Source organism: Amaranthus tricolor, chromosome 4, assembly GCF_026212465.1.
Source record: "Amaranthus tricolor cultivar Red isolate AtriRed21 chromosome 4, ASM2621246v1, whole genome shotgun sequence".
NCBI classification, from domain to species: Eukaryota; Viridiplantae; Streptophyta; class Magnoliopsida; order Caryophyllales; family Amaranthaceae; genus Amaranthus; species Amaranthus tricolor.
In genome coordinates this window covers 11074021-11087310 of record NC_080050.1, presented here as the reverse complement: position 1 = coordinate 11087310, position 13290 = coordinate 11074021, and the positions used below count along the sequence as shown (strand labels likewise).

Genomic DNA, 13290 nt, shown 5'->3' with positions numbered 1-13290 from the left:
TTTGTAAATATAACATTGTGTGCCACTTTTAAATATAAAAACTCAAACATGATAATTATTTTAATAAAACGTTAAATTAAATTTTTATTTTTATATAAATTGCTGATAAAAATTGATTTTTTTTCTAAATCCGCCATTGATTGTTTGGTATATCAAATGAATTATTATTGACATTTGTATTTTTATTTTATGTTAATGTTTAACAGATAATATTATGCATACATATATACTTTATTTTATTAGAAATTATAACTCAATTGTTTAGTTGTTTATTTGCTTTATTGTGTACTTTTTTAAAAAATAATTTTTTTAATTTTATCTTATATTTGTTCCATTCATATTGTAATATTGTTATAAAAACATTAAATTTTTTTATTAAAAAAAACTAATTGAATAAGATGTTTAAGTAATTCACAATATAATATGATGTGACTTTAAAAATTTATCTTGATCATTAGTTTTTTTAAAATTGTCTGCTCATTTTACCAAAATAAGTAAAATGCGTATTTTAAAAAATGTTACAAAATTTGAAATATATACTAAAAACTTCATGAGATAATCAAATAATAATAATAATGATAATAATAATAATAATAATAATAATAATAATAACCAAGCTTACAACAACATCAAGCAGCGACGAAAGAATCAGATTTTTTGTGTAGCAAACTGGAGAATAGAAGGCGAATTATTATGCCTATAATCCAAAGCTTCAGGGCTTGATGGCTTTAAGTAAATTCTATAAAGCAGTGTGTAGTTGGTTCTGATGTGATAACTGTCATCCAATCTTTCTTCCAAAATGGGAAACTTTTACCATCATAAAACATAGCAACGATCACCCTTGTCCCTAAAGTCCCCTGTCCCTCTCAGCCTGGGAATTTTAGGCCTATTTCTCGCTGCCCTATTTGTACAAATGTATCTCCAAACTTATATGTTCTATGCTAAAATGTGTTCTTGAGAGATTGGTTAATCAAATACAAGGGGCTTTTGTTGAGGGAGATATACATCAAGATTGACTTAAAAAAGGCCTATGATATTATGGATTGGAATTTTATCCATGACATATTGATAGCACTGAATTTTCTCCCTCATTTCATCATGATTATTAAGGTCTGCATCTATTCAATCAAGTACTCTTTATTGATCTATGGATGCCCATTAGAGGTTTTTGAACCTAAACGAGGTCTCAGACAAGGTGACCCTTTTTTTCCCTTCTATTTTGTTAATTAACTTTCAAGGTCACCCTTCATATGGGCCTATCACCACCTTCAAATTTGTTCAAAAATTATCATTAAAATTTCCGAAATTACAATTTAAAATTTACTTACTACTCCTCAAAAAGTTTAGGTTACATATATCCCTCAAACCTTTTAAATTTTACTTATTTTATTGTGTAAATTAAAAATATTATTATTGAGTGACTATATATCTATATATACTTTACTCTATACAATATTTGTTAAATCAATGCAAGGAATATATAAGACATTCACAAAATAAATATTATTAAAATAAGAATAGTATAAGCATTCATTTTAGGGTGATCATGTACATTAAGCATAAATCATTGACTAATTTGACATTACATGATATTTTGTTTATCATGATATTATAAAAAAAATTCTTATTAATGAAATACGCACCTTAAAAAAAAATTGTAATTTATAGTTTTTTTTCAATTTAAGAAGTATATGACATGTTCATCAGTAAAAAAAAATATTAATTTCCCAACGAGCAATTTAGTTGGGAGTTTGTAGGTACAGATGATTTGCCTAAAAGATGCACACAAGAAAGAATTTGTTGGTATGGGCTTTGTAGGTGTAGGGGTTCATCTCTATTAATTAGGCCGATTGTAATAAGTTTTTACAACAAAGGTTTGTCCGCAATAAATATATGTAAAGGTTAAATTATTTATATTTTTTGAAAAGTCACGGTATATTGGCGAAAAAAAAAGTTATTTATTTGATTTTTTTCCAAGGCTACACAATACTAATAGCGGCACTAACTTGAACCACCCATTTAATAACTGTTGAAAATCAGTCTAATACCTTTTAATAATGGAAAATAAAAAGTGACTTAAGTCCCTTTCCTATAAATATAAGTTGTAAGGTGCAAGTGACTTGGACTAAATCTAACCAAAATAAATGTTACAAAAATTCCTCAAATTAGAAGAACCACACAATGCAAAGGCATAAGATATTATGTAACTTGTATAATAATGAAACAAATTCAGTTTAACTTTTGCTCATCTACAACAATGCAAAAATATGGTCATGAAATACTACAAGATATCTATGGAACTCTTCACTACCCTTTCATTACTATTTATCATCCCAATTATCTTCACTATCCTTTTTAAAAAAATGGACGACAAAATCCAAACTTCTACCGGGTCTGAAACCATGGCCTATCATACGCAACATCCATCAGCTCGGTAACAAGCCTCATCGCTCTGTTACCGAGCTTTCAAAAATTTACAGACCAATTATGACGCTTAAATTAGGAAGTGTAACAACAATAGTAATTTCATCCTCAAAAGTGGCTCAAGATTTGTATCTAACACATGATTTAGCCATTTCAAGTAGAGTTGTCCCTCAGGCCGGAAAAGCAGGCAACCATCACAAATTCTCCATAATTTGGCTCCCCGTATGCCCTAAATGGTGTGTCCCTAGAAAAATTGCGACAATTCAATTATTTACTGCCCAACGACTCAAAACTAGCCAAATTTTAAGGGAGAATAAGGTGAAAGAATTAGTTGAATACGTACACGAGTGTTGTAAGACGTGTACATGTTGATATTAGTAAGGTTGCATTTATACATCGCTAAATTTGTTGTCCAACACGTTTTTCTCGAAGAATTTGGATAGTTAATACTTCTTTATATTCACAAGAATTCAAGAATCTTGTAGGTAAAATAAGTGAAGAAGGGGGAAAGCCTAATATTTTCAGATATTTTCCCCATAATGAAACACAGATTTTCAAGGAGTGCTGAAAAGGAGTAACATCTACTTTAAAAAGATTTTTGAAATTTTGGAAGAAATTATTGATGCAAGGTTGGAAGATAATTCAATGCTTGTGAAAGATGATGTCTTAAGTACTCTACTTAAGCTTGTTCAGGATGGAGAATTGAGCCTTGATGACGTTAAGCATTTGCTCTTTGTAAGTATAACAACTTTCATAAGCTACATGATTATTTTTTTTCTTTGTTTGGTTGGCTTGTGTATTTTACCTATATTGGTTTGATCATAGAATTAAGAAAAAAAAAAAAAACTCTTAATTTGGTAAATAGTTATACTTTGTTAGTTTCATGTGTGGATGTTTTGGATTTGAGTTCTGAAAACGTATTTTAGATACGGATTGATGGAACTTTCATGATGAACTTTCATGATGTTGAAGATATTAGTGCTTCATAATTTAGTCCACCTCATGAGGATATAAAAACTCCTCTTTGATGTATTTAAATAGGCTCAATTTTTCTGTTTTCCATATAATTTTAGTCTTATTTTTTTCTTTCTCTCTCAACTTGGCTCTCTCTCTTCCTTCTCTCTTTCCTTTTGTATTATTCTGTTTTTAATGAAGATTAAGATCACTTTTTCAAAGCTATTTTAATGGATTACTCCATTACATGAATTCTGTATTGCGATCAATCTTGCATGTGCTGGAAACCTTCCTCCAAATTCTGTCATGGTATCAGATTGCTAAGGTACTCGATCCTCAAATCTTCAAGAAACATCAAATCTTCATATCTGTCTCCTGATTTCGCACATTAGGGTAAAACAGAAACTATCAACAATTCCTTCTTTTTTATCTGTTTTCCGCTCAGGTATTTGATCTAATTGATTACTTTTGCTGATAATTGTCACCTAGATTACATTTTGTTCTCCAGTTTTTCACCTTATTACCTTTCTTCTTGATTGCATTTTTTTTCTGGTCTTCTGTTTTTCTTTTTCTTTGTCCTCTCATATCAATATTACCTTTTTCTTTCTTTTTCACAACACCTTCTCAATGACTGAAGAATCTACTCACACAACTCATACTCCTAATACTCATATTCTAGAGTTCACTTCTGATCCTAGTACCGTTTTCTTTATTCATCCATCAGACAATACAACACAATCTTTTGTCAGTGAGAAGTTTGAAGGAGAAAATTACATAACATGGAAGAGATCTATGATAATAGGCTTGGCTACAAAAAATAAAATGTGTTTTGTCGATGGCTCTCTTCCTAAACCAGCAGAAACTGATCCTACCTATAAGGCATGGGTCAGATGCAATGAGATGGTTATTGGCTGGATTCTCAAGTCCTTGGGACCAGTTCAAGCTAAGAGTATTTTCTTTTTCAAGACTGCAAGTGGAATGTGGCAAGATTTAGAGGAAAGATATGGACAAACTTCCTCTACTCAAATATTCGCTACACAAGAGGAAATAGCCAACATTCAACAGGAGGATGACAATGTGGCTGAGTTTTACTCAAAAATAAAGGTTCTGTGGGATGAACTCGATGATGTCTGTCCTTTGCCTATATGTAAGTGTAACAAGTGTGCTTGTAACCTTATTGCAAAATTCCTAAAGATTCTACAAGATCAAAGGCTTATTCAATTCCTCATGAAACTAAAAGATGAGTATAGACAAACAAGGAGTAACATCATTATGATGCATCCTTTACCTCCAATTTCACAAGCCTACAAAATTGTTCTTCAAGAGCAAAAACACAAACAAATCAGTGATGTCAAAACCAGTAGCTCCGAGACTATGGCTTTCATTGCAGATAGAAAATGATTACATGATTCTCAATATTCAAGAAATAATCAAGATAGAAATAGTTACAAATACTCTCAGAGGAAAGCCATAGTGATCACTATGATCACTGTCATTATGTTGGTCACACCATAGATAAGTGTTACAAACTTCACGGTTATCCTAAGAATCAAAAATATCCTCCTCAGAAGAAATTTGCTCACTGCACTCAACTAGGAGACTACACCACACCAGATACTCAAGCTCCTACAGATGATATGGTTCATACCAGCTTCACCAAAGAACAGTACACACAAATCCTAAAACTCCTTGACAAGCCAAAGATGATTGAACCTGACACTCAAGGTCCTGCAGAAAGCTCCTCTCATAATGCTTTCTTTGCAGGTAAACTTTGCTTATCTTCTCACTATACTACTAGTTGGATTATTGACAGTGGCGCCACAGATCACTTTTGTTATAATTTGAGTATGTTTTCCTCTTACAAATTATTGCCTACTAAAGACAATTTTATCACCATTCCTAATGGCAAAAGAGTTTTGATTACACATGTTGGTCAAGTTAAACTCAATACTGATATTGTTCTACAAGATGTGCTGTATGTGCCAGAGTTTCAATTTAATCTAATCTCTGTCACATGATAAATATTTTTTTCAAACGAACATTTTAGTCGAAAATTGATAATAAAAATATCAAAAAATTCAAAAAGCTTTTTGTCATTTTGGAATGAAATTTAGAAAAAATGCTTTTCGGCTATTTTAACCTAATAAATAGTCATAAATTCCCTTCTAAAATCTTAATAATTTGTTTGTTAGAACGTGTAATTAATTTTTTAATTGTTAGATATTAGTCAGAAAATTTCGATTGATTTCTAAACCTTAATATCGACTATATTTATTTTGACTGTTTAAAAAAGTTGAAAATTAATAAGTATAGGCCAATATCGATTGATTTTCGAACATTTGAGGAAGTCAATAAAGGGGTGATTCGTAGTGAATGTTTAGACTTATACCCCATGAGCAAGCAAATGATAATTTGATAGGGCCACCTATTATTAGTTAAAAGTCCTTAATCTACTTTATGTACAACTCCTATTTGATTTCTTAACTTCATTTATTAAAATTATAATTTATGTAAATTGTTATATAGGACTAATGTTTAGACTTAAAAGTTTATGTAATAACTTCATTAAATGGAATTCAAAATTTGCAGGATTCCATACCTTGAAGCAATAATTAAAGAAACATTGAGATTGCATCCTCCAGTACCAATTTTACTTGACAAGGCAGAAAAGAATGTTGAGCTAGGTGGTTATTCTGTGCTCAAAGATACACAAATATGGGTGAATGCATGGTCTATTGGTCGAGATTCGAATGTATGGTCAAATCCTCTTTTATTTATGCCTGAAAGATTTTTGGATAAGGAAATCGATATCAAAGGCCAAAATATCCAATGGAAGAAGAATATGTCCGGGCATACCTTTGGCTTATAGGATGGTGCATCTAATGCCAGCTGCTCTACTTCATTTTTTCAATCGGAAATATGGAGAACTTGTTATCATACTAGCTATTTCTTTGTTTTCTAGAAAAAGGTAAAAAGTTTTTCTAACTTTTTGATAATTTCAATAACCACTCTATTGATGCACTATAATGTAACAATAGTAATGATCCATTCATACATTTTTCTAAAAATACTATGAAGATGGGACATATCTTTTTCAATAATGAATGTTTTCAAAGTTATAATTATAGATTAATCATTAATTATCTCGATTTTAAGCGTTTGTACCCTCTAAATAGATTGGAATTACCTCAACTATAACCGTTTTTCAAAATAATCTCTACTATAGGATAATATATGATTATCCCAACTTTAATTTAAAAAACACAAGTGTTTAAAAGGTATCTTGGATACCTCCCCCTCAAATATAGTTTTATTATATTAAAATTCAACAATTACAATGTAATAAACCTCCCCTTATCTTGAGAACAACCTCTCAAGATCACAAATACTAAAGCAAAGTAAGCACACTCTCAAGTTTCTAACAATGAAATAGCCCTCTCAACAATATGTGTGTTTGTGGTGGTTGTTACTATGAGTGATGAATCATATTTATAGGAAAGGTATTCATCACTCTTAGTATTCCCTCATAAATCACCATAAACCCACATGTAAGACCTCAATTAACTATGTCAATAAACATGACAATAAACAATAAAGTAATGCACCACATTATTGCATAATCACTACAAATTCTGACCAAAAACAGGATCCAATGTAGTCTGTTCGACTACCGTTCGATCGAGCCACTACCTCGCTTGGTCGAGCGAGCTTGCAGTAAAGCTACTGACTTGTTCTGGACATTCTGCTCGACCGAGCCAACACCGCTCGACCGGTCGAGCTAAGCACTGCTCGATCGAGTGACCGGTCGAGCCACTCACAGTTTGCTTTTTTTTCTTGTTGCTTTGATCAAGCAACTCTCATTAATCGTTCCAAACTTCAAACCATTCACATACGACACATCTTTATCGACCCTCTCTAAAGTACAAGACAAAGCATGTTCGATTATATGTTTAAAGTTAACGTCTCAATTAAGATTATTGACACTTGCTTTAACAACCTCCCCCTCAAGGCCAATACTCTTACCATCCTCAAAAGTAACTCTCTTTGACCCAAACACACTATCATCAACACCTTTGTGGCCTAGGCTACCACAAACAAGTTGTAACTCATACAAGTTCCTCTTACTCCTTACTCCATTCATGAGCACCATGCTAATGACTTCCAAAACCCCTCCACTTGCTTTGAAAGTGCATCCGTTGCTCTGAAGTCTACCCGATGATATAAGGTTCCTCTCAAACTTAGGTACATTCCTTACATCACCAAATTTTCTTTTGACATCTTCATGTGTCTCAATTATAACCTCACCAATACTTCTACTTTCACCTTTTCATCATTTGGTAAAGTAACAAGGCCATTATCACCATAACTAAGCTTAGTAAATATTTCTTTTTCACAACAAATGTGGAGTGAGCAAACAGAGTATATTACCCATCCCTTACTATGAACCACTCTCTAATCAACTAATAGAGCCCCATCATTGTCATCATCTCCAACAAAGCCTAGAGCAGCACTCCTGCTACTCTCATTCTCATTTCTCCCACTATCCCTTAAGTCTTTTGAAAGTTAATAGGAGGTTGAATAATCTCTAGGGGGGGGGGGGGGGGGGGGTGAATAGAGAGTTCGGGCTATTTAAAATTTTGTCTGAAAACTTGTCTCAAGAGTTTGAGGAGTCTGTCAAAAATTTTTTCTGGAACAGTTTTGAGTCAATTCGTAAACAATAATGTATGTGCGGAAAATAAACTTTAAAGTATAACACACGATATGTTAACGAGGTTCGGTTCTAACCAACCTACTCCCCGCCTATGGGTTCTCTTTCAACCCGTAAGATTTCAACGCCTTTTATTAATCCGACTTTAATACAAACAAGAAGATCTCACTATCTCCTCACACCACGTTCTTCCCCTTGAAGAACCGTATTACAAGTCCCTTTAATAAAAGCAAATCGCAAATCTCACAATAGAGATTCACAAGTTGAACACTTTGAAAAGTATTCTTGGTTAGGCGCATTAAACTTAATCTAACTCTTTTTAAACTCTTAAGCCTATTACAAAATGTAAGAGTTAGATGAACTAAGAATTACAACTCTTTAAACACTTAGAGAATTTCTAATTTCTAAATCTTAACTCAAGAGAGAAAGAAGTGCATAGAGATGTATCCTTAATTCTGAAATGAAGCCTCATATATATAGTATTACGCCTCAACACATTTTGAAAAAACCAAAAGGCTCCTTTCCTTATTTTCTGTTGACCTGGTCATTCTGCACCTGTCCTCAAGATGTTGAGCTTAACTTCAAACTGACTTGTATTGACAGCAAAAATAATTTTGTCATTGTGTGTTGTAATTTGTCTTTAATATCCAATGCTAAGCTGCCACGTTAGTACTCATACAAGATATTGAAAACTAAACACAAACCAGATTTATCAACGTTTAAATAATCATTCAAATTAATTCCTATTTTTTAGTATTAATTCAAATAGTCATTTTCTATTTTTAGTGCTAATTCAAATATCATCTTATTTATAGAAAACTCTATAATTTGTGTAACAACTAATTTAACATTAAATATAGCCGTGTACTATAATTAACAAAACATGTGTACCTTGTGCTATATTTAATCATCAAATTAATTTAAGCACATATTTAAATTCAAGTTTAAATATAAAACATTTGAACGTTTAATAATAAAACGCGTAATAAAATATTCAAACTTAATTTCAAATAATATCAAAGTTAGTTTTAATGAACCTTGACCTATTAAAATATTTCAAATATAATTACGAAATTAACTTGATTATAAGCGTAATTATCTTCAAGACTTTGAAGCGTATTTCAAGACTTTAAAATCAACTTTAAGATAAACTTAAGTTCTTTAAACGTATTCCATTATCTTTGAATTTAAACATATATATCAAATACTCAGTTTATATCCAATATGATTTTGGACTAACTTAAACAACTAAATGTAATTACTTAATTTATTTGTTTAATCAATGTGTGTTTTGAATTATCATCACTTAAGAGAGTTGAGTCTTCATTTTTCATTCTCTTAAGGTCTTCCTTAAATTCCTTGCACATCATTTGTATATGCTCCTTTTTTCTTACAATAGTAACACTTTGTCACTAAGGTCACCCCTCCCATAAGACTTACCCCTTCCTTGATATCCCTTGTCATTGGTTCTTCCCTTATTAGAACTCTCATTAAACAAGCCATCCCCAACACTCTCCTTTTCTTCCCCCTCTCTTCTCACCATGAACCTATCATTCTCTCTCAACGCCACCAATGCTTGATCAAGAGTGATAGAATCTCTACCTATGAGCAATGTTTGGACTATATTTCTATAGTCCTTGAGAAGTGAAGCCAAAAGTAGTAAAGCTTGTCGGTCAACTTTTCATCGGCATTTAACAATTGGCACACCAACTTGTTAAATGTGTTAATGTGGTCTTGCATTGTTGTATCCTCATCTTTCATGAGTTGATACAACTCCCACCTCAAGCAAACTTTATTGGTTAGGGATTTGGAAGCATACATCGTTTGTAATTGTTCCAACAACTCACCGGGATCGGTCTCTTTCAAGTAGTGATACTTGATTTTGGATGCAATGGCAAGTCGGATTGTGCTTACCGCCTTCTTTCTCATTTGTGTCCGTTTTGCGTCTTCTACATTATTTGGTCTTTCCTTCAATAGCGCATCATCGATGCCTTGTTGCACCAAACAATCTTCCACAGAGCTTTTCCATATAGCAAAGTTGATTTTTCCATCAAACAGTTGAATACAGTTGATTTTCCCCCATCACTCCGTGTGTTTTTCTTGTTCTTTTAACCTCACTTTCACACCCCAAATAGCCCAAGACGCACTCCCGCTCTGATACCAATTGTAATGAAAGCCTCTAAGAGGTTCAAAAATGAAAAACAAATAAAAAAATATAATGTAAAGATGAACACAAGTGTTTATGAGTATCTTGGATACCTCCTCCTCAAATATAGTTTTATTATATTGAACTTAAACAATTACAATGTAATAAACCTCCTCTTATCATGAGAACAACCTCTCAAGATTACAAATACTAAAGCAAAGTAAGAACACTCTCAAGTTTCTAATAATGTAAAAGCCCTCTCAACAATATGTGTGTTTGTGGTGGTTGTTCCTATGAGTGATGAATCCTATTTATAAGGATGGTATTCATTACTCTTAGTATTCCCTTATAAATCACCATAAACCCAAATGTAACACCTTAATTAATTATGTCAATAAACATGACAATAAACAATAGAGTAATGCACCACATTATTGCATAATCACTAAAAATTCAGACCAAAAAATGGATCCAAGGTAGTTTGTTCGACTATCGCTTCATTGAGCTACTACCTCGCTCGTTCGAGCGAGCTTCCAGTAAAGCAACTGAATTGTTCTGGACATTTTGCTTGATCGAGCCAACACCGCTCGATCGGTCGAGCTAAGCACTGCTCGATCGAGCGACTGGTTGAGCCACTCACAGTTTGCTTCTTTTCTTGCAGCTTTGATCAAGCAACTCTCATCAATCGTTCCAAACTTCAAACCATTCACATACGACACATCTTTATCGACCCTCTCTAAAGTAAGAGACAAAGCATGTTCAATTATATGCTTAAAGTTAACGTCATCATTAAAATTATTGGCACTTACTTTAACAATCTTCAATTTTAAAAATATCAAATTTAAAATAGGTAATTATTGTAATGGAATTAAGCATCATCTACTAAAATTATTCCATTTGTCAAGGCTCCCTAAGCATGACTTTCATTATTTCCAACATCTTTATTAATATGTATGATTGTAATAACGATCACATTTATCATCTTCCAATAATTTTATTAATTAATATAGATGATTTTTCATAGACTTTGCTTCCATGTATATTGTGATTTCAATTAGGCATAGCATCAAACCCATTATTGAAACCCTGATGAACTTAGGTGAATGTAACCCAAAATAAAGTTTCACATTGTATATAAACTCGGAAAAAATAATTGTGTTTCACGAGTTGAAAAAACCTCATTTGCTGCGGTTTTTTGGCCATATTTGCTGCGGTTTTGGCCCCAAACAATAGTGATAACAGCAAATCAGCCTATTTTAAATGCTGCGGTTTAAAACCGCAACAAAAAAGGGCATTATTTGTTGCGGTCAACCCATAAGCGCAGCAAATAAAGAGGAGTATTTGTTGCGGTCAACCTCAAAACAGCAGCAAATAGTTAATACTATTTGCTACGATTTTGAGGCTGACTGCAGCAAATACTCCTCTTTATTTGCTGCGGTTATAGGTGGACCGCAGCAAATAGTTGGTATTTTTTTTCTTTTTTCGTTTACTACTAATAATAATCCAATAATAATGCACAATGTAATAAACAATGATTAATCCAATAATCCAATGATAATCACAAATAATCATCAATAATCTCTTTGTAATAATAAACTCTCGATCGTATATATAATATAATATTATGTACGTACATATATTTAATATACATTAAAGTCCTAAAAAATATATACATAATTACAATTTATCAAAGACAAAAATTAGCAAGATACGCTGCAATCTTGTCTTTTAATTCGCGCATCTCTCCATTTCTCAAAGGGCGCGTTTCCCTCGGAATGTCGTATAATACCTAGAACATAATATTAAATTAAAAGATTATAATTAATAAACATTAGATTTTACCAATAAAAATACTATATATATATATATATATATATATATATATATATATATATATATATATATATATATATATATATATATATATATATATATATATATATATATATATATATATATATATATATATATATATATACATATATATATACATATACATATATATATACATATACATATATATATACATATATATATACATATATATATATATATATATATATATATATATATATATATATATATATATATATATATATATATATATATATATATATATATATATACATATATATATACATATACATATACATATATATATACATATACATATACATATATATATACATATACATATATATATACATATACATATATATATATATATATATATATATATATATATATATATATATATATATATATATACACACACACACACACTAGTGAAAAAACATCATTTGCTGCGGTTTTTTTGCCATTATTTGCTGCGGTTTTGGCCCCCAGCAATTGTGATAGCGGCAAATGTCGTACTTTAATTGCTGCGGTCATGGGCAAAAACCGCAGCAAATAAAGAGTGTTATTTGCTGCGGTCAAGGGCCAAAACCGCAACAAATAACACTCTTTATTTGCTGCAGTCATGGGCAAAAACCGCATCAACTACCTCTTTTTTTTGTTTTTTCTTTTTCTGTTTTATCTTTATAATAATGCAATAATAATACATTGTAATAACAGTGATTAATCCAATGATAATCACATTAATCAACATTATAATAATGCAATAGTAATAATAAACTCTCGCTCGTATATAATATAATATTACGTACATATATATATATATATATATATATATATATATATATATATATATATATATATATATATATATATATATATATATATATATATATATATATATATATATATATATATATATATATATATATATATATATATATATATATATATATATATATACATTAAAGTATAAAAAATAATCTACTATAATTACAATTTATCAAGGACAAATATTAGCAAGATGCACGGCAATATTGTCTTTTAATTCGCGCATCTCTTCACTTCTCAAAGGGCGTGTTTCCCTCGGAATGTTGTTTCAAACCTATATATAATATTAAAATAAAAGATTAATATTAACATTAGGTTATACCAATAATATATTTAATTAAGAACGTAACAAATACTTACGGCATCTATATTT

The 13290-nt window shown here is 30.9% G+C and overlaps 1 protein-coding gene across 1 annotated transcript; it reads left to right on the top strand.

Annotated features, from left to right (window-relative positions):
* The first annotated feature begins 2197 nt into the window (after window positions 1-2197).
* Window positions 2198-11163, top strand: LOC130811183 (sugiol synthase-like). Its single transcript, XM_057677374.1, is given in 4 exon segments — window positions 2198-3159; window positions 5968-6201; window positions 6203-6346; window positions 10894-11163. Coding segments are annotated over 4 exon segments (480 nt in total). The 5' UTR covers window positions 2198-3136; the 3' UTR covers window positions 10973-11163.
* Window positions 11164-13290: the final 2127 nt, after the last annotated feature.